The sequence below is a fragment of the Mya arenaria genome, chromosome 14 (genome assembly GCF_026914265.1).
Source record: "Mya arenaria isolate MELC-2E11 chromosome 14, ASM2691426v1".
Taxonomy (NCBI): Eukaryota; Metazoa; Mollusca; class Bivalvia; order Myida; family Myidae; genus Mya; species Mya arenaria.
This window is the reverse complement of record NC_069135.1, coordinates 25,946,468-25,964,917: the sequence shown is the minus strand read 5'-3', so window position 1 is coordinate 25,964,917 and position 18,450 is coordinate 25,946,468. Positions and strand designations below refer to the sequence as shown.

The following is an 18,450-nucleotide window of genomic DNA, read 5'->3' as shown; positions in this document are numbered from 1 at the left end:
CCTCTACAAAGATTGTTCAAATTATGGCCCTGGGGTCAAAATTGGCCCCGCCCCTGGGTGGTCATGGGTTTTCTCTATATGTTTATATTAAAAAAAATCAAAAATCTCCTCTGAACTTACGTTGCTTAGAGCTTAGATATTTGGCTTGATTCATCGTCTAGTGGACCTCTACAAAGATTGTTCAAATGTTGGCCTTGGGGTCAAAATTGGCCCCGCCCCGGGGGGTTAGGGTATTCTCTATATGTTTATAGTTAAAACTTCAAAAATCTTCTCCTCTGAACTTACTTGGACTAGAGCTTAGATATTTGGCATGATTCATCGTCTAGTGGACCTCTACAAAGATTGTTCAAATTATGGCCTTGGGGTCAAAATTGGCCCCACCCCCTTCGGGGTCATGGGTTTTCTCTATATGTTTATAGTGAAAACTTCAAAAATCATCTCCTCTGAACTTACGTGGCTTAGAGCTTAGATATTTGGCATGATTCATCGTCTAGTGGACCTCTACAAAGTTTGTTCAAATTATGGCCCTGGGGTCAAAATTGGCCACACCCCGGGGCTGATGGTTTTTCTCTATATGTGTTATAGTGAAAACTTAAAAAATCTTCTCCGAACTCACAAAGACAAGTAACGTCTTAATTTAAACTGGATAACATTTTTAGTACACTACCAATTTTCAATATGGGCCACATACAACAATTAATAACAAATTTACATATATAGATACACACGTAAAATCAAGTAGTGACAAGAGCTTAGATATTTGGCATGATATATCATCTAGTTGACTTGTACCAATATTGTTCAATCTTTGGCCCTGGGGTCAAAAAATGGCCCCACCCGGGCGGTCATGGGTTTCCTTATATATGTATATGATGAAAACTTATAAAATCTTCTTCTCCGAAACCAAAAGGCGAAGGCCTTAGATATTTGGTATGAAGCATCGTTTATCGGACCACTATTAAGATTGTTCAAACTTTAGCCCTGGGGTCAAAATTGGCCAGGCCCCGTGTTCATAGGCTTAGGTTTTCAATATTTTTATATAGTCTTATATAATAAAACTTTAAAAATCCTCTTCTCCAAAATATAAGACCTAGAGCTTTCATATTTGGTATATAGTGTTACCTAATGGACCTACACCAAAGGTATTCAAATTATTGTCCTGGGGTCAAATTGGCCTTGCTCAGGGGTCATTTGTTTTTACATTGTCTTGTCACTTAAACATCTTTTCCTCTGAAAGTAAAGGTCAGAATGACTCCATACTTGATATGTAGCATCCTTACATGGTCCTCTCTCAACTTTGTTCAATGGTTTTGTTTGGCCCCTTTTAGGGGTCACCAGAGCAAAAAATAGAAAAACCTTTAAACAACTTGATCTTATTAACTGCTTGATGGATCTTCAAGTCTGAAGCATCCTAGCATGGGCCTCTGTCAGGTCTTTTCAAATAATTTTGTTTGGCCCCTTTTAAGGGCCACCAGAGCTAAAATTAGTAAAAAAAAACTAAACATTTTCTTTGCATGAACCCCTTGATAGATCTTCAGCAAATTTGGTTTGAAGTGTCCTTGCATGGACCTCTCTTAAATTTGTTCACATAATTTTGTTTGGCCCGGTTGCCATGGCAACCTAAAGGAAAATGTCAACAATTTGTTATAATCATCTTCTTCTCCTAAACCGCTTTGACAATTTTGATGAAACTTCATAGGAATGATCCTTGGTTGGTGCTTTTTCAAAATTGTTCAAAGAAATTAATTCCATGTAGAACTCTGGTTGACATGGCAACCTAAAGGAAAAGTGTCAACAATTGGTTACAATCATCTTCTTCTCCTAAACCGCTTGGACAATTTTGATGAAACTCCATTATAAGGAATGATCCTTGGTTGGTGCTTTTTCAAAATTGTTCAAAAAAATTAATTCCATGCAGAACTCTGGTTGCCATGGCAACCTGAAGGAAAATATAGGCTGTCGTGTCCGTGCTGTGACTTAATTTTATATGGACAGATTTTAAAATGACTTGCCATATGTTTTCGACATACCAAGACAACGTGTCGTGTGCAAGACCCATGTCCCTACCTCTAAAGTGAAAGATACACTAAGTGTTTATTCACAATGGAATGCTGAATATGAGGACATAAAGAGCGTTGGCTGTCATTTAGTATGATTGGGGTTTTTTCTATGCTCAGAGGCAATTTAATATAACTTGCAATATGTATTTGACACATAAAGGCAAGATCAACTTTTTATGTACTTGTTCATAGATCAATGTCACATTGATGGGCATTTGTCACATACTTTGACAGCTCTTGTTCAATATTCTTTGAGAAACAAGCTATATTAATAACAAAGGTTAAACTCTTTTACTCAGGTGAGCGATTTAGGGCCATCATGGCCCTCTTGTTTTAATATTAATGTGAATCATGCCCTTCTCAAAATAACATTTATGAAATTGACACATAAATACAAGAATATGAATGAATGAATAAATAAACCAGTAAATAAGCATTTTATTATTGATCAATATACCTTCAAAATAAAAAAATAAAATAATAAAATAAAAAGAAAGATTATTTTAAAAATGAAAAATATATTATAATTTCTTATTTATTGTGTAATCAAAAGAATACATTTTACTTATAGGCAAGAATCAATTGCATGTAATTACAACATTTATAGAAATATTATTCCTTAAGTTTCTTGTAATGACTACCAAATTCTTTGTCATTTCCTTTCCAATTTTACAACATGCATGATAAGCCTGATCTTATCTGATTGTACCAAGGACCGATTCAATCTCAGCATTTAGGGAGTCAATTTCAAATCAAAGCTACTGGTAGCCATTTTGTTGGGATTTCATTAAAAGAATATTGATGATGTTTTAATTAATAAATGGATTTACACCAATTAAAACAAATTAATATTAAAGGGATTAGTGAAATAAAATAATGATCATTAGATCAGGTGAATATGAACTATGATTAGAAACATGACAATACCACTATTGGATGATTTGTGATAAACTGACATGTGAAAGCACTCAGGTCATGGTATGTATTCTTTATTTCAGTTGTTAATTTCACTGTTATGACACTTGACTACTTGTAGGACTTTTGTTTGTCAACTTTCAATCTAGGCACATATTTTAATAAATAACAATGCTGGTGTAGATAGTAGCTGGAAGTAGGATTATTGGTTCCAGATAGTAGATGTAGTTTTAAAACTCCATGAACATGCACTTGTTTTTATTCTTATATATGTTAATATAATATTAACATATTAAGCAGAAATTGCCATGTTTCCATAAATACGCACACTAGCACCTTTAAAGTTATACAAATGATTACAGTGTTGGTTTTTGGAGGGGTCATAAAACTGTCATCTTCCACATGGCTTACCAGTTATTGGAAACTGGCCAAATTGGGTCAATCAATTTAAGTACTAATAAAGTCATTACTTATTTAAAATATGATACCCTGTTTTATTCCAGAGCTGTCAGGAATCTCTAGATTTGACAAAAATATAACAAAAGATTCTTGAGACTGTCATTTTCCAATTTGTAGCTTACAGTTTCATGATTTTCTATCAATTATTTTTGCCACTGAGTAAAAGGTTATTTTATTATTGCTTAATTTTACAAATATTCAAATGTGTTCTATTTTTGATGGTTCAATATATATATATATATATATATATATATATATATATATATATATATATATATATATATATATATATATATATATATATAAATAATATATTAAAGTGTCCATTTTTTATTTTTGCAAAAATGGACACTTTTAATGCAGGTAAAATGCACCTGAGTGAATTTGTGCACAGAAAAATGCTCTTTTAATGCAGAAAAAAATGCACTTTTAACGCATTTTTTCCCCATAAAATTTGGGTGCAAAAGATTCACTTTTAATCAGTAAAAACGGAAGTGCGTTTTAACTGTGCTTTTTGGAGGTAAAAAACGCACTTTCAGAAAAGACGCACTCAACTGCGTTTTAAGTGCGCATTTTATCCAAAAACACGCGGGTCACGATGAAATTCAGCACTTCTTGCCCAGTATATATACGTTTACTTTAAGCGGAAGTCTAATTAAAACAAACGCATTTGTCCAAAATTTAATCAAACTTTAAGTGGTGGTAAAATTGTCATTTGTTCACGTTATATTCAAGAATAAGGAAGTGAAACAAATGTTTTCATGTTGCCAATTTAGTCTTGATCATATAGACGCTTGTATGTATCTGGGTCTATATCGTTCATTGACTCTAATAAGAGCGGCTGCATGATTGAGACTAGCTGGTGCTTTGATAATTGTTACGATCGAAAAACATGGTAATAAGGGAATAGGCTACATTCTACTAAACAAATTAGCGCTCTTAAAAAAAAACACTATTTTTATAGATGGTGCGGGCGCAAGTTATAAAATGATAAAAATATTTTTTTTGCTTTTCTGAAGAAATAGGTGCGGGAAATCCGATGAACAGGTTAATAATTTGGTGTGGCCTATTATTTTCTGTCAACAATCATCTCCTTTGCCATATATTTGTCTGGGTCTTTATAGAAAAAGGAAGTCATATTTCCATTTTGCACTTTCTTTTCTGAATTTCTATCCTGTTAGGTAGCTTACATATTTTTAGGATAGCCTTGTTTTGAGTTTTTAACTCCACAGAAATAATTTTCTTGTCACTATAATATTTTTGTAGCCGTCCTGTTTCTTGAGGCATAAATTAATCTTGCTATCATGATTTCATTTGGACTAATTGTTTTTTTTTAAATTTTCAGAACATAAAGAGGTCTCAATGAGACTAGTAGTAAACCACAAAACAGAGAACATTTCAATAGCAGAGGCACCTTTCTTGTTTTACAATTGTTCATCTTTTAAAAGGTAAGTGTGAAGTAATCAGATGTTTTATTCGGGTTCTAACTTTTAGAAGGAAATATACCTGTTACAAAAGAATAGGATACCTCTAGATTAGCTGCATTTTTGTGAGTTGTTTTATCCAGATTTCTTTTATTTGTCGAAGGACAAATGTTATCAATTGGTTGATTTAAAAATATAAGTGCATCAATAAAAGAATTGTATGTGTGCCACAAGTCGAAAGCACATGGCCCTTGTTATTTTAAAGGTTTACATTTAAAACAGTTCTTCATTACATATACAAGAAAAACAAATGAGGCATATTTCCTTTTTAAAACATATTGGAGAATTGTTAGTCTAAGAATTGTTATGTAGTTAGACATAGTTTTTACATTTATTGTTGAGTAAATGATATTGCCTCTGTGTATGCCTCCTGTGATCATTGCTGGAAGGTAATATGCAGCACGGATATATTTATGCCCCCCATCGAAGAAGAGGGGTATATTACTTTGCACATGTTGGTTGGTCGGTCCGTCGGTCGGTCAGTCGGTCGGTCGGTCGGTCTGTCGGTAGACCAAAAGTTTGTCCGAATGATAACTCAACATTTCCTGTGGACGTATGGTCATCAAACTTGACGTGAAAGTTCGGTCTAACCAGTAGATGCGACCTACATGTATTGATTTTAGGGCTCATGGGGTCAAAGGTTAAGGTCAAAATGACCTTGATTGGTTAAAGGTTGTCCAAGTGAAAACTCGACAATGCCTGCACCCATGGCCCTCAAACTTGACTTTGAGGTTGGGCCTGACCAGTAGATGACCAATGAAGATTTTAGGGGTCATTGGTGGATCAAAGGTCAAGGTCACAATGACCATGAATGATTAAAGGTTGTCCGAGTGATAACTTAACAATACCTGCAACAATGGCCCTCAAACCTAAATTAGAGGTTGGGCCTGACCAGTTGATGAACCCTATTGATTTTAGGGGTCAAAGGTCAAGGTCACAGGGACCTTAAATGCAAAAATTTGTTTGAGTGATAACTCTACAATGCCTGCACCCATGGCCCTTAAAGATTGCGTCTGACCTGTAGATGACCCCTTATGATTCTATGGGTCATTGGCCCAAAGGGCAAGGTCACAGTGACCTTGAACGAAAAAAGCTTGTCTGTGTGATTACTTGACAATGCCTGCACCCACGGCCCTCAAACTTGACATTCAGGTTATTGGTAACCAGCTGATGACTCCTATGGATTTTGAGGTCAGAGAATCAAATGTCATGGTCATAACACACTCTATCCTCACACTTTGAATGGTCATAATCTTAAAACTGCCACAACAGCATCCAATGTCAATGACAAATCAGCTGTTATTTCGGTCCATGCATATTTCATTCAATTGTCCATATAATCCTGACAACATGGCGCTCAAGGGGGTGGGGCATAATGTTTGACAAACATCTCTTGTTTAAAATGACTTTGCACAGATGTATAACCATGTTTGGGCAGTGCGTTGCTCACAGGGCCGAACATGGTTTACTTGGTCTGACATAAACTCACGCTGAGGAGTTAATGGTCAAGATTTTTAAGATAACCTTGTATATATATGTATATGTCTTATTTCAATGATGATCCATAAAACACATCCATGACCCTGGATTTGTCAAAGTTTGTAACTATTGTTAAACTCATACATGAAAAGGATATGAATATGTGTGAGTTTGTATAACCCCTATTGCTGCTTCAGAAAAGTAGAGAAATATGTATAGAATGACAAGTTGAGTAGAATATAACCATTATTAGTACGCAGGAAAACACAATACAACACTCACTGCAGCTCCATGATGTTGTGTTTGTTGCCTTTGTATGTATTAGTTTGGTTGGTAAATCTGTTCTTAACACTATCTGGTTTCGGAATACAAGGTAGATTTGTTGTGATACCTTAGTGTCATTGTTGGCATGCAAACACATTCAATTTGGTCATAAATGAAAGAACATACAAATGATACTTTGTACACATATTGCCAGGAGTAAACACACAAGTGTAGCAATGCTCATATCTCTAGCCTTTAATTATACCCCCACAAACGAAGTTGGGGGGTATATAGGAGTGAGTTTGTCGGTCGGTCTGTCAGTCGGTCTGTCGGTCGGTTGGTCGGTCGGTCGGTCGGTCGGTTTTCATGGTTTCCAGACGATAACTCATGAAAGGCTAGACAGATTTGAAATTTTTTTGGTACACAGGTGTTACATCAGAAGATACAGGTCAAGTTCGATATTGGGGCTGGTGGGATCAAGGTCACTGTTACTAAAAATAGAAAAACGGTTTTCGGACGATAACTCATGAAAGGCTTGACAGATTTGAAAATTTTTTGGTACACAGGTGTTACATCAGAAGATACAGGTCAGGCTCGATATTGGGGCTGGTGGGGCGAAGGTCAAGGTCACTGTTACTAAATATAGAAAAACGGTTTCTGGACGAAAACTCATGAAAGGCTAGACGGATTTGAACAATTTTTGGTACACAGGTGTAACATCAGAAGATACAGATCAAGTTAGTGAGCTTGTCGGTTGGTCGGTTGGTCGGTCAGTCGGTCTGTCGGTTTTCATGGTTTCCGGACGATAACTCATGAAAGGCTAGACAGATTTGAAACATTTTTGGTACACAGGTGTAACATCAGAAGATACAGGTCAAGTTCGATATTGGGGCTGGTGGGGCCAAGGTCAAGGTCACTGTTACTAAAAATAGAAAAACAGTTTCCGAACGATAACTCATGAAAGGCTTGACAGATTTGAAAATATTTTGGTACACAGGTGTAACGTCAGAAGATACAGGTCAAGCTCGATATTGTGGCTAGTGGGGCCAAGGTCATGGTCACTGTTACTAAAAAAAGAAAACTGGTTTCCAGACGATAACTCATGAAAGGCTAAACGGATTTGAACAATTTTTGGTACACATGTGTAACATCAGAAGATACAGATCAATGTCGATATTGGGGCTGGTGGGGTCAAGGTCACTGTTACTAAAAATAGAAAAATGGTTTCCGGACAATAACTCATGAAAGGCTTGACAGATTTGAACATTTTTGGCAGTAACCTTGGAGTTATGGTCTCTTTTCAAAGGAATGGTTTGCCATTCCTGTGTCCAGGCAGCATTTGGGGGTATTCGTCACTCCTGTGACAGCTCTAGTTATCACTGAAATAGCTATAGCCACATTTGATTAAATAAGTACATTTAAATGCACACAATGAATATAGGTTGATGTTACTAAAGTAATTCTTATTTAAATGCATTATTGTATTTAACTCATTTTACTTTAATGATCAAACCAAGAAAAATGCATGCAATTTAGGGACAGATAAAAAATATAAGTAATGTGTTGGTGCTTTTTTAACTGGAGAATTAGTGGACACGTAGCTATTAATAAAAAAGGCTAATACTTGCTTAAATGTACCTAACCCATATGCTTTTTAGCTCGACTATTCGAAGCCACATAATATGTTAAAGTTTTAGTAAGAGTTTGTGTACCACCTCAAATATTTTCAAAGTCCATTGACATCTGGCTTTGAAACTTTGCACGCTTGTTCACCATCATGCCCCCAGCCTGTACACAGGAGGAGGTAACTCTATCAAGCATTTTGACAAAATTATGCCCCTTTTTGTGTCGCCTGAAAGATGACATTTAGGGGTCGGTGGCGGCGTCTGCGGCGTCCACGTCCCATTTTCACTTGTCCGGGGTATATCTCCTAAACTATTAGTGGTATCAACTTGAAATTTCATATGTAGATAGATCTAATTGAGGGCAAGTGCAGTGCACAAGAACTGTTACTCTTGCTTCCAAATTTTTAGAGTTAGTGCCCTTTGTTATTTTTCATGCTTAAAGTTTTGTCCGGGGCATTTCTTGTAGAATATAAGAGTTATGAACTTGAAACTTCATATGTAGATAGATCTCATGGAGGGCAAGTGCAGTGCACAATAACAGTAACTCTTGCTTTCTTAGTTTTAAAGTTATTGCCTTTTGTTAATTTTCATGCTTAATGTTTTGTCCGGGGCATATCTTGAAGAATATAAGAGGTATCAACTTGAAACTTCATATGTAGATAGATCTCATTGAGGGCAAGTGCAGTGCACAAGAACCGTTACTCTTGCTGCCATATTTTTAGAGTTATTGCCCTTTGTTAATGTTCTTGCTTAGGTTTTGTCCGTGGCATATCTCGTAAACTATAGGAGGTATCAACCTGAAACTTATTCCGAAGGTATATCTGATTGAGGGAAAGTGCAGTGCACAAAAACCGTAACTCTTGCATCTATGTGTTTAGAGTTATTGCCCTTTGTTAATATCATGCTTAAAGTTTTGTCCGGCGCATATCTTGAAGAATATAATAGGTATCAACTTGAAACTTCATAGCTAGATAGATCTCATTGAGGGCAAGTGCAGTGCACAAGAACCGTAACTCTTGCTGCCATATTTTTAGAGTTATTGCCCTTTGTTAATTTTCATGCTTAAAGTTTTGTCTGTGGCATATCTCGTAAACTATAGGAGGTATCAACCTAAAACTTATTCCGTAGGTATATCTGATTGAGGGAAATTTGATATTTGTGAACTTTGACAGTTACAAATCTGTTGGTGAATTGGAGTCTTACTTCAGCCATCATAAACCGGTCTGGATAGCAGTTTAGACAGAAGCAAGACAGAGATGCCCATTTCACACCTGAAAATGTATTAATCCATTATCTTCAAATTATTTCTCAATGTCATTGACTTCAGTATTTATTGTGCTCATTTTTGCTAATATAACCTATTGCTTGCTCCTGGCTTAACGTTGTTACCTTCAGTTCAAATGCCACCTACACTTGAAAGTTAAATGGCAACATCATTGTCTATAAATGAATAAAATGCCAATCTAACAGCTATAATGTCGACAGTAAATAATTCGTCAGGCCACACATCCGACTCGCGGAGTTCTAGTTCAACTTAGAATTTACGTTAAAGTTTGCGTACCACATCAAATATTTTCCATTCAATTTATGTAAATATCTCAGCACATCATGTATTGCATTGAAATCTAATCTAACAGTGATCCATGCATGTTTCACCAAGACTTTTCAATCCATACACCGAAAAGCGGCGGAATAGTCAAGCGCGTTGTCTCTGTGACAGTTATTGTTTGTTTTTATCATAAGTCAACTGAGTTATACATGCTTATGCATTAATTTTAAACGAAAAAATGCCCTTTAATGATGGCATCCACATGTGTTTCTTTTGCTAAAAGTTTACGATATATATATATAAAATGACCTGATGCCAGTTTCTCGAATAACTAAATTATTATAACTCAACGAATTGTACCTCTTTACAGCCAAGAAAGGTTCAAAATGCAAATATTGTTTTGACTCTGTTAGAATCACATTCTCTTAAAATTATTTAATGATTGATAAAGATTTTTGGTCAGATATTCAAGAAATATACTTGCGTAATTATTTAATAACTTTATATCAAAAGTTGACTCACAATATTAAGAAATAGCTAAATAGCAAACTATGAAAGAATCCGATTGAATTTTCAGTCTATTTGCGGTAAACTCACAATTTAAATAGTGTACCAAGTTGAAAAACAACTTGTTTTGATAAACTGGGGTCAGAATACTTATTTTTAGACTATCTGCGCATGCGTGCAGGTAGTCTTAAGACCAGCAACTCCAAAGAACTACTTCTATTCATGTCGTTTTAACCCATTTTTTTGTCTCAATGCGCTCTATGTTTAGCAGAATGACGTTGAAACCATACAAATGGATTGGTCGTGTTGCAGTCTGAGTATGAGTTTTTGCTTGTTCGGCTATTTCCGCACTGTAACTATGTATCCCAGTGTTTTATTTTTAGCAGATTATAACTATTTTTAGATCGTTATTTTTATCAGATCAATGAGGGTCAAGATAATGGAGGCTCTGGTAGGAAGATAACATACAGTATTGATATTCACTTTAGTTTAGCCCATGATATTTCAGAAATTATTACCGACCACAAGTATCCCATTGCCTGCAGGATGTATTGTTTAAACCTGACGTGACCCTGAAGCACGCTTATTTGTAATGGTGATTTTTAATTTGACTTTTATGAGATAAGAAACAAATATATCTATTGTCTTAGTGTTAAAATAGTTGTATCTCAGGTTTCGCATTGCTAATGCTTCAAATACTATATTGTAATTTACCTGCTACACAATAACAAGATACTTTTCATTCTATGATTTAAGGCGTTTATATTTCTAATGAGATGTTTTCATTTTTGCATAAAAGCTTCGTTCCGGTGTATTCTTGGCATAGTTTTAGACATTAGGCTTTCAATTTATATAAGCACACATGCCCTGATACGACAGTGAGTCATGCATACGTTTGGTGAAGCAAATTAGTTTGGATTAAACCTGTTTAACATCCAAAGAGTATGAAGCATTCATAACAGCACTAGTACTGTTTCTACATAGGTACTTACATTAAACATAAATAACATTATATTTATCAATAAACTTTAAAAAGCACAATCATAAACAGACTAGTTCCGATAATCTAAAAGTAGTTTCAACTTCATTAACTGACCTATATTCCAAACATAGTTTCTACATACATTAACTGACCACATGTTTGTCCTCACTGCGGGAAAACGACCATCTGATAATCTCTGCATTTTAAAAGGTATTATTGCTAAAGTTGCTCGTAAAAATAAAATCATTTTTCCTTAAAGAATTAAAACGTGTAAGTTCATAAAACGTACATGTATGCTATCTAATCAAAGCACCGAAAAAACCTTTAGACGCGATTGAAAAGAGCATTTACTGTAACTTCAAATACATCGGGATATGTCGACTGAATTGATATAAAGCTGTGCATTTTGAATGGAATTATTGCTGAAGTTGTTTGTAAAAATATGATTTTCCCTAAACAAAAGTGTATATTAATAAAAGGAAATGAATATATGATGTATTGGTTTTTCCTATCATATGATATCTAATCAAAGCAACGAAAAAGCTTTAGAAACGATTGAAATGGGGCATGCATTGTAACACTAAATACATGGGGATGGGGGATTAAGATGAAGTGACATTTACAAAAACAAAATGACACAAGACGCCATAAAGATATAGATATGTTTGTTTCTTCGCACAACCGCTGTCAGCACATTTTTCACTTTTATTTTATATGTGCTCTTCACCCATTCCCATAGTTCAAATAAAATTTGCAACTCTCACATATTTGCCCGCAGATAGTTTTTCAGCGCCTCGCGCTTTGATTATGTTTTAGGTGTGGTAAGTGTGTGGAAACCTCTGGTGCTAGCTGTTGGTGGAACACAGCTAATGGAGCCTGTTCTTTGATTGAAGGTGAAAGACAAGATAGAGTTAACCAGGTCAGTTTTTAAAACAATTTGGACATTGCAATAGGATTGTGCATGTTCATAATTTTTTTGCCCGATCCACTTTTTACAGTTTAACATTAACTTATTAATGAGTTTAAACATATTAATATATTTCAACCTTAAGTCGCTTTTGTTGTACGGCATTTGGTTTTTGTGCCATTAAATACGCTCATAGGTAAATTCATCACTCCTGGAATGTATTGTTTCTATTATATAAATCGAGATAAAAACACAAAAACTTGAAAAAATATATGCACAATTAAACAACAGGTCAGCGAAAGTTATTACTATGTAAAAAATAAAAATATGATATTTATTTATCATTTGTTTTTAAATTTCAGTCCAAAGATTGCCCGCGTCTTGAAAAGATACACCAAAGATATATCCCAAGTGGGGTTGATACAAATTTGACATTGCAAATTAGAAACCTGAATAACATTGTACAAGATGAGGACAAGGTATGTAATTATTTGGTATTTTTACCTATGCAAAAACATAGTTTGTTCTTAAACTTGCTAATTGATCTATGTATGTCACGTCTATGATTGACAGTCCACAACGAACATCTGCAAATTACAATACAGCACGGTGACTTCAAATGTAACATCAATCTCGTTTAAAAGTTTTGTTTCTTCTGACCTTTCTGATTAGGGTGGTATAACATTACCTGGTTATCAGTGCAAAAATGAAATGTCATCATACTTTGTTTAAATGATTGGCAAGCATGTTTCACTATGTTTGCAAGAAGTCTCCCTGTAGTGTATGAGTGTGTTCTTTACCTGATGTGCTTTGGGTATATATTTCAAAGGCTTTTCTAGGTTACACATGTCATATGATGATAACAGTTTGAAACATTTATCATTTTCTCACCAGTTACTATTTAGGTTAGTCACAGTATTTCGACACCGCCTTCCATCTAAGTCATGGGTAATTGTGACAAGAATCATTCATATTTGATATCATTTGTTTGACTCAAAACATGACTGACCTGTTAATTTAGAGGATTTAAAAAAACAATTGCTGAATGGGGAAAATCAGTTACTATTTAGTGCACAGGATTTTAAAAAGAGTCATTGAGGACTGGCGTGTCTAAAAGGACATTTCCAGTATGTGCTTTCAAAGAAAGTGAGTCCATGCATATTAAGTTTAACTGACTCCAGGTGCTAAAGCTATTAACCCGTCTTATACCAATGATGATATTCGGTAGTTGTGTTAAATTTGTGTTATATTTTGGTAATATTTTAGGTTACAAAGGCCAGTCCTTGTTTTCCCATTTTTTTAGTGCTTTAACTTTAACAAGGGTTAAACTATTTTTTGAGATTTATGTCCCTGTATATTAACATTGAAACTGCCGGATATGTCAGGGCTAATGAAGCACAGATTAAAAGGGATTATTATGAACGTTTACCATGATCACCATTAAGTGTATTAGTGCCTTGCATAATCTTTATTAAATTATCATTTTATTAAAGTTGGTAAAATCAACATAGTTGCTTAAAAATCAGGGAATTAATGAATGAATGCCATGAAATTGAGTTAAATATTTTGCAAAAAGTGAGTTGAACTGTAATACCGATTAATGTTGGTTAAAGTATAATATATTGCTTGTTTAAAGAATCTGTTGACGAATAAGTTGTTGTTTTTTCAGTCCAGTGATGCTGATGACATTTCTATTCATGTCGAATTCCAGTCAAATAGATTTAAATGTTCTGATATTACTACAGGGTCCATCCATTGTACAATTAATGGGACGGTAAGTCTTAGATAAATTTTACTTTAATAACAGTCTTTTAAAATTGGCCTCATATTTGTTATTTAGTTCCAGGTTTGTTCATTACAGATTAAAGATACATATTCATATTTTTTTGTTTGGTTTTAAAGCCTTTCTTATTTTCAATTAATGTTATTTAGAAGTAAATTAACAAAAAAACTAATGTACTTGAACAAATTATTTTAATACTTTATTCTTTAAGCATTCGCAAAAGGGTAAATATTGAAGACAAGACAATATTTATGGAACATTTCATTCTTTTTTAAATAAAGCTATTAAACTGTTATACAACAAAGGGGGCACTTGTTGCTGGTGTCTGCATAATAAGATAAGTTAGGAAAGATGTACAGTGTTGTATAGTGATGTCTTTATGAAACCTTGTGTAGACAGCAAGCTCTTGTGGATATTTACCTTGGGATTTCATTTGGTTTTCAGTCAAGGTTGTTCTAAGCAACTAAAATAGAAAAACAGTGCCCATTCGATAACTTTATTGGATATGATGCATAGTGATGAATTTGGTGAAAAGCAAGCTTATGTGAATACTAAGCTTCAAATTACAGATAATGTTGGAGGTGAAAGGCACTGTTGCTAAAAATAGAAAAAAAATGGTTTCCACCCAATAACTTTATATTGAAATTTGGTGTATGGCAAGCACATATTATAGTAGAAGATATATGTTTGATGGCATTCCAGTGAAGTACTAGGTCATGGTCAAAATGTTACTTCAAACTGGAATAGTTTTCGCAATATTGTCATTTAAGAACACCATACACTTGTTTGATTTACAAGCTAATGCAGCGCTCTGCTGGGTTTTGATTTGTGTTTAGGCTTGTTATAACAGTTATTTGTATGTTTTCAAGATCTAAGTTGATGTTTGTATTAAAAACCAAAAACTTGAATTGCCTTATTTGAAACCTTATGTCTCATCGCATACGGTGTTTGTTTTTGTTGTTTTTCTTTTAAATAAAATAAAAATGTGTTACATTTAAATGATAGTGCCGTTCTCTTGGTTTTCCAACCGTTCTTTGATGAGGATTCAAAAATAAAAGTCAACATCTCTTCTTCTTCTTCTTCTTCTTCTTCTACTGCGCTGACTGAATTTCTTTTTTCTCAATATGCTTCTATGAAAAGAATAATCTGGTATGCTTCAGATGTATTTTTATCTTACTAAATGTTTATATTGCCAATTGCAGACAAACATCAAAAAGGAAAACTTGCTTCTGCAAATATATTATGAAACTGAAAGTGGCAAAGTTTATATTGACAACCCATACTCAATTGATGGTAAGTATTTAGAATATCTTTACTCTAGTGCACATACTTCTACAGTGACATTCAAGGAAAGAACAGATAATTTTATTCCGAATTGAAATTAAACCAGTATTAAAGTTGAATGACGTTCAAGAAATGAAAAAAAAAAAATCAATATGAGATGACTTTGAGATGACATGTTGAAAATGTTATTGACTGTACATTTTGTTTACAGTTATTGTGTACAACTGCTACAAACTTTCACAAGGGAAATGCAACTATTGTAATGCATTGAAGTCCGACTACATATGCCATTGGCCTTCAACAGGAGAAGGTTGTGTGTATGGTCAAAACGTCAGTGCAGGGTATACATGTCCAAGGCCAGAAATAACTAAGGTAAGAAGAAATATGTTTGTTTTCCCTCAAGTTAATGCATACCTTGATAAGATTTACCTTTTATGTTTTTTTATTCGAGATTGTTGGGATAAGAATGAGGTTGTGAGCACAAACTGGTTTAAAACCCCAGTAAATTTACCTTTTACTGACCGTTCGAAGGCGTGCTCTAACGGTCCTTTATAAATATACCTAGTTTTTAATAAAGTATATATGCACTGTGCTGTTTATGGAGTTTTGTGCTGTTGTTCTATGTTTCTTGTTTGTGATTTTTAGCTCAACTAATCAAAGAATAAGGAGGGCTTTACTACTTGCCCCAGCGTCGGTGTCGGCGTCTGGTTAGAGTTTTAGGGCAAGTTGGAATTTTCACCTTTAACTCCAATACACTTCATTTAATTCATTTAATACTTCACACAGTTGTTCAGGGCCATCACATGATGAGATTAGATAACTCCATATTATTCTTTACACAGATTATGGCCCCTGATTGACTATGAAACTTAGGTTAAAGTTTTAGGGCAGGTTGGGATATTTATAAATAACTTTTGTACCCTTTGTTCAATTGACTTAATACTTCACACAGTTGTTCAGGACCATCACACACTGAGGTTACATAACTCCACATTATCCTTAATACAAGATATGGCCCCTGATTGACTTAGGTTAAAGTTTTAGGGCAGGTTAAAGTTTTCGGGCAAGTTGGGATTTTCACTTAAAACTCCAATACCATTCATTCAATTGACTTAATACTTCCCACAGTTGGTCAGAGCCATCACATAATGAGGTTAGATAACTCCATATTATCTTTTATACACATTATGGCCCCTGATTGACTATGGAACTTTGGTTAAAGTTTTAGGGCAGGTTGGGATATTTATTAATAACATCTATACCCTTCATTCAATTGACTTAATAGTTCACACAATTGTTCAGGACCATCACCCAATGAGATTACATAACTCCATATCCTTTATACAAGTTATGGCCCCTGATTGACTTAGTTTTAAGTTTTAGGCAAAGTAAAAGTTAAGGGCAAGTTGGAATTTTAATAAAAAAACTTCTATACCTTTCATTCAATGCACTTAAAATTCAAAATTATTTACGACCATCTTACAACAAAAACATAACTCCATTTTAACCCTAGATACAAATTATGCCCCTTGAATATATATATATATATATATATATATATATATATATATATATATATATATATATATATATATATATATATTTATTTTTAATTTCTTTTGACAGGCACATTTTTACATTCTTAACGAGTTTTTTACCAAGGGACAACAAGCAGGGCTATATTTTATGGCCCTTGAATTATTATGCCCCCGAAGGTGGGCATATTAAAATCGCACCGTCCGTCCGTCCGTCCGTCTGTCCTTCCATCCGTCCGTGTGTCCGGCTCAATAACTCGTGTCCGGGCTGTAACTTTCCCTTGTATGGACAGATTTTAAAATAACTGCCACATGTGTTAGGCATACCAAGATGACGTGTCGCGTGCAAGAACTGTTTCCCTACCTCTTAGGTCAAGGTCACACTTAGGTGTTTATTCACAATGGAATGCTGCATATAAGGACATAATGTATAGGTTGTCGTGTCCGGGCTGTAACTTTCCCTTGTATGGACAGATTATAAAATAACTTGCCACATGTGTTTGACATACCAAGACAACGTGTCACGTGCAAGACCTGTGTCCCTATTTCTTAGGTCAGGTCAAACTTAGTGTTTATTCACAATGGAATGCTGCATATAAGGACACAGAGTATTGGTTGTTATGTCCGGGCTGTAACTTTTTCTTGTATGGACAGATTTTAAAATAACTTGCCATATGTGTTTGACATACCAAGACGACGTGTCACGTGCAAGACCCATGTCCCTACCTCTAAGGTGAAAGATACACTTAGTGTTTATTCACAATGGAATGCTGCATATAAGGACATAAGAGTATAGGTTGTCGTGTCCGGGCTGTAACTTTCCCTTGTATGGACAGATTTTAAAATAACTTGCCACATGTGTTCGACATACCAAGACGACGTGTCGCGTGCAAGAACCGTTTCCCTACCTCTAAGGTCAAGGTCACACTTAGTGTTTATTCACAATGGAATGCTGCATAAAAGGACATAGAGTATAGTTTGTCGTGTCCGGGCTGTAACTTTCCCTTGTATGGACAGATTATAAAATAACTTGCCACATGTGTTTGACATACCAAGACGACGTGTCGCGTGCAAGAACCGTGTCCCTACCTCTAAGGTCAAGGTCACACTTAGGTGTTTATTCACAATGGAATGCTGCATATAAGGATACAGAGTATTGGTTGTTATGTCCGGGCTGTAACGTTTTCTTGTATGGACAGATTTTAAAATAACTTGCCATATGTGTTTGACATACCAAGACGACGTGTCACGTGGAAGACCCATGTCCCTACCTCTAAGGTGAAAGATACACTTAGTGAATATAAGGACATAAGAATATAGGTTGTCAAGTATGGGTGGTATTTTTTATGTTCAGAGGCAATTTAAAATAACTTACCATATGTATTTGTTTGATCATTAACTTTTCATCTACTGACCTTGTTTATAGGTCAATGTCACATTCGGGGGCATTCGTCACATACTGTGACAGCTCTTGTTTTATTATTATTTTTTTTAAAATTTTATATTAATTTCTTTTGAAAGGCATATTTGTATATTCTTTACCACATTTTCATAATGGAAAATCAAGTTATTTGAATGACTTGCGTCATTTTTCGGGTGGTGGGAGGGCAGCATCAA

General features: G+C 34.8%; 1 protein-coding gene across 5 annotated transcripts in view; it reads left to right on the top strand.

The window, feature by feature from the left end:
- LOC128216666 (plexin-A1-like) overlaps positions 1-18,450 on the top strand; it is a 101,499-nt gene that overhangs the window by 46,298 nt on the left and 36,751 nt on the right. For all 5 annotated transcript variants that reach the window (XM_052923292.1, XM_052923288.1, XM_052923290.1 and 2 more), the window contains 6 exons: positions 4,780-4,882; positions 12,141-12,243; positions 12,594-12,710; positions 13,901-14,005; positions 15,217-15,307; positions 15,510-15,670. In XM_052923292.1, the coding sequence (XP_052779252.1) occupies positions 4,780-4,882; positions 12,141-12,243; positions 12,594-12,710; positions 13,901-14,005; positions 15,217-15,307; positions 15,510-15,670 (680 nt within the window). The remainder of the gene's footprint in view (positions 1-4,779; positions 4,883-12,140; positions 12,244-12,593; positions 12,711-13,900; positions 14,006-15,216; positions 15,308-15,509; positions 15,671-18,450) is intronic.